This window comes from Grammomys surdaster, unplaced genomic scaffold (genome assembly GCF_004785775.1).
Source record: "Grammomys surdaster isolate TR1022 unplaced genomic scaffold, NIH_TR_1.0 166, whole genome shotgun sequence".
In the NCBI taxonomy this organism is placed as follows: domain Eukaryota; kingdom Metazoa; phylum Chordata; class Mammalia; order Rodentia; family Muridae; genus Grammomys; species Grammomys surdaster.
Window position 1 is genome coordinate 2,447,736 of NW_021604614.1, and position 4,405 is coordinate 2,452,140.

Genomic DNA, 4,405 nt, shown 5'->3' on the forward strand with positions numbered 1-4,405 from the left:
CAGTGGTAGAGCCCCTGCCTAGAATCCCCCCATGAGGTGCTGGGGGCATGGCTCAGTGGTAGAGCCCCTGCCTAGAATCCCCCAGGGAGGGGCTGGGGGCGTGGCTCAGTGGTAGAGCCCCTGCCTAGAATCCCCTAGTGAGGGGCTGGGGGCGTGGCTCAGTGGTAGAGCCCCTGCCTAGAATCTCCCAGTGAGGGGCTGGGGGCGTGGCTTAGTGGTGGAGCACATGCCTAGAATCCCCCAGTGAGGGTCCAGGATATGGCTCAGGGATAGAGCACCTCCATGGGTGAGGTCCTGGATTCCATTTCCAGTACCAAGTGGAAATAGGTGAGGGAGAGGATGGCCCAACAACTCCAGGAGTAAGTTTTTCGAGGGAGGCGTAATGAGGCTGCAGACCAGTCAAAAAAGCCCATCTAACACCCACAGAAAGGAAGGCAGAAGTCTCTTCCTCCAGGCTAGTCTGTTGTCTTTCTGAAAATGCTCTAGGACAAGGACACCACTAGGAACCCCAGTTCTTCACTGTGTGACTGCTGAGACTCACTCTGTGCCCAGTCACAAGCAGGCTACACTGGACCTAGAGGGTATAGGAAGGGACAAGCACGGGTTGGCCCTCAAGGAGTCCCAGATGAACAATGTCAGGGTTAAATACTAGAGCCCTGTATCGACAAGTAGGACACCCCTCCCTTGCTGGAGTGCCATAGAGTTTCTGGGCTTTAAAACACATGATCTAGGTAGAAGAAATCAGGATGGGCTTCCTGGAAGAGCCAGCAGAACCCCAGGTCCAGAGTTAAGCAGCTGACCTGTCTTTCCCTTTCTCCACAGTGCCTGGATCCCTAGCTGCATCCAAAGCTGCTAAATATGGTGAGTGCTACACACCAACTGGTCCCCTTGTCACCCGACCAGCTTTGACAGTATAGGACTGAGCGGGCATGCTGAGGGACATCCGAATGACAGCCATCGTCCGACCCATTAACTCCGATGGCAGTCAAACACACCTGCTGTGCCTGACATGGTGGTACACACCTATAATCCCAGCTCTTGGAAAGTGGAGGCTACCCTTGGCTACAGGGAGAATCCAAAGTCAACTTGGGCTATAGTATACCCTATCTCACCCACAACGACTCAGATCTCCAAGCTCCACTCTGACCCTGACAGTTTCCGTGAAACAGAGGGAATGTCACTGATGCTGAGCCTACGAGGCTGGGCAGCTTCAGCCTCTGCTCTGCTCCGCCCTTTGGCCGAGGAGCTGTGGGGTTGTGGATATTCCTTGTGCAGGCATCCCCAGGCCTCCTCCCTCCTTTCCTGTCAGCATGACTTTGCCCAATACACGCCAGCCTGGAGGACGTGGCAGACCTGCCTGCCTTGCCACTTGGCACTCTGGCCAGACCCACACTGTCTGTGACCCCCACATTCCTGGCCTCCTAAAGATCCAGGCAGGGGGCCTCTGCCAGGGATGCGCCAACTGGCCACAATTTGTCTACTTGAGGCCAGTTTCCACCTCGGAAAATCCCATTCCTCAGCTACACACACACACACACACATACATACACACACACACACACACACACACACACACACACACACAGAGTCCCTGGTCACCCACAGCTTCCTCTCAGGTTCCTTGCCAGCTGCTCTTGGCCCTAGTCAACAGACTTTACCACTTTACCAGGGAAACACACAAAGGATCTCCTGGAACAGCAGCCACTGGGTCCTTTCCTGCCCTTAGGACCTCGAACACAGCATTCTGCTTAACCTCTCCTTTGCCTCAAAACTGGTATGACTGCCTGGCATGGCAGACCACACCTGTGAGGCCAGCTTTCCAAAGGCTGGGGAAGAAGAATCACAAGTTCAAAGGCAGCATGGCCTAAAGAGCAAGAGCCTGTCTCAGAAAAAAACAATAAAAAGAGAGATGAGTACTTGCCTGGAATCCCCAAGCAAAGGGCTTGAAGGTGTGGCTCAGTGGTAGAGCCCCTGCCTAGAATCCCCCAGTGAGGGGCTGGGGGCGTGGCTCAATGGTAGAGCCCCTGCCTAGAATCCCCCAGTGAGGGGCTGGGGGCGTGGCTCAGTGGTAGAGGACTTGCCTAGAATGCCACAGGCCTAGGTTGTGTTTCTGTCTTATCCCCCTAGTGTATAAACACATCTTTGAGAAATAGGGGTCTGAAGGCAGGCATGTTGGCACAGGCCTGTCATCCTAGCAGTCAGGAAGCTGAAATGGGACCAATAGATCATGAGTTCTAGGCCAGTCTCTGCAACTTAGTTAGACTGTCTCACTAGGAGAAAAGGAAAAGAAAAAAAGTAAGGGCTCGGGCCAGGCAGTGGTGGCACACACTTTTAATCCCAGCACTTGGGAGGTAGAGGCAGGGCGATTTCTGAGTTCAAGGCCAGCCTGGTCTATAGAGTGAGTTCCAGGACAACCGTGACTATACAGAGAAACCCTGTCTTGAAAAAAACAACAAAAAGGGGGGGGGGGACTGGAGAGAGGGCTCAGCAGTTAAGAGCACTGACTGCTCTTCCAGAGGTCCTGAGTTCAATTCCTGGCAACCACATGGTGGCTTATAACCATCTGTAATGGGATCTGATGCCCTCTTGTGGTGTGTCTAAAGACCTACAGTGTACTCACATACATAAAATAAATAAATCTTAAAAAAAGAAAAAGAAGCTCGGTGGTGGTGGCACACACCTTTAATCCCAACACTCAGGAAGCAGAGGCAGGTGGATCTCTGAGTTCAAGGCCAGCCTGGTCTACAGATTGAGTTCTAGAACAGCCAGGGCTATACAGAGAAACCCTGTCTTTAAGAAAGAAAAAAAAAAACAGAAAAACAAAAGCCAAAAGAAAAAAGTTCATATAGATAGATAGATAGAGATAGAGATATATATCACATATAACATATACCTATAAATCTCAGCACTTGGGAGGTAGAATCAGGAGGGTCAAGAGTTCAAAGCCATCCTCAGCTATGCAGAAAACCCAAAGCCAACATGAGCTATAAGTGATCTGGTCTTCAAACAACAAATGAAAATATGGGCACTGTCCCTTTGTCCTCTCTCCACAGCAGCAGGAGGTGGCCTTGGAGGGCCTGGAGGACTCGGTGGGCCTGGAGGACTTGGTGGGGCTGGAGGACTCGGTGGGGCTGGTGTTCCTGGTGGAGTAGCAGGTATGTTTTTGCTGTCCCAAAAATGGGTTGGCTGGAAATGGAGGCTGAGACCTCCAAGCAGTGCCTCCTTGAGTCCCTTGTGTTCCCAGGAGCTGCACCTGCTGCTGCTGCTGCTGCTGCCAAAGCTGCTGCTAAGGCTGCCCAGTATGGTAAGCGAGAGTTCAGCTTCCCTGACCTATCCCTCCGTCCATGGAGCCCAGCCACTTCCTAGCCATTAGGTAGCCCCGCCCCAGAAATGACGTAAGAGTTCAGGGATCCCTTGCCAACAGGGTCTTAATTAGAATCTCCTGACAGTGTGTGTAATGCGTGGATATCCCCTCAGGCCTTGGTGGAGCTGGAGGACTGGGAGCCGGTGGACTGGGAGCCGGTGGACTGGGAGCTGGAGGACTGGGAGCTGGAGGACTGGGAGCCGGTGGACTGGGAGCCGGTGGAGCAATCCCTGGTGCTGCAGGCCTTGGAGGTAAGGAGTAAGTGAGTGAGTTCTATGAGAAGGAGAAAGGAAAGAGGCATACGGAAGCCAGGTATGAAGACAAACACACTATCATGCCAGCACTCAGGAAGCTAAGGCAGGAGGATCATGAGTTTAGAGCTAACCTGAGCTACACAGTGAGGTCAAGGTCAGCGTAGGATACATTAGACTGTGTCTGAAAGCAATGGGGTAGAAAGCTTAAACAAGCAGGAACCCGGCTGCTCACTGACATAGAGGTACCAAACCCTATCTTCACCTCTCTCTTTCAACCCACCAATACCCCAGGTGACAGCTCATTGGCATACTATAGTCAGACCCATTTCTCAGACAAGAAAACACAAAGACTGGAGAGGAATTACGTCCCTAAAGTCTCAACCATCTTGGTGAATGTGTGCTTCTCTCTCTCCTCTGTCATTGTGCCCCCTTAAACTAGCATGCTTAGCACCACAAAACTAGACATATAATAGCAGCTTAATGTGTGGGGGCGTGGCTCACTGGTAGTGCACTTGCCTAACATCCCCCAGTGAGGGGCTGAGGGCGTGGCTCACTGGTAGTGCACTTGCCTAAAATCCCCCAGTGAGGGGCTGAGGGCGTGGCTCAGTGGTAGAGCCCCTGCCTAGAATCCCCCAGTGAGGGGCTGGGGGCGTGGCTCAGTGGTAGAGCCCCTGCCCAGAATCCCCCAGTGAGGGGCTGGGGGCGTGGCTCAGTGGTAGAGCCCCTGCCTAGAATCCCCCAGTGAGGGGCTGGGGGCGTGGCTCAGTGGTAGAGCCCCTGCCTAGAA

The 4,405-nt window shown here is 53.0% G+C and overlaps 1 protein-coding gene across 1 annotated transcript in view; it reads left to right on the forward strand.

Annotated features, from left to right (window-relative positions):
* The window catches only part of Eln (elastin), a 46,052-nt gene that overhangs the window by 37,210 nt on the left and 4,437 nt on the right, over positions 1-4,405 (forward strand). The window contains exons 28-30 of the mRNA XM_028765941.1: positions 823-861; positions 3,054-3,299; positions 3,478-3,615. Coding sequence (XP_028621774.1) covers positions 823-861; positions 3,054-3,299; positions 3,478-3,615 — 423 coding nt within the window. The remainder of the gene's footprint in view (positions 1-822; positions 862-3,053; positions 3,300-3,477; positions 3,616-4,405) is intronic.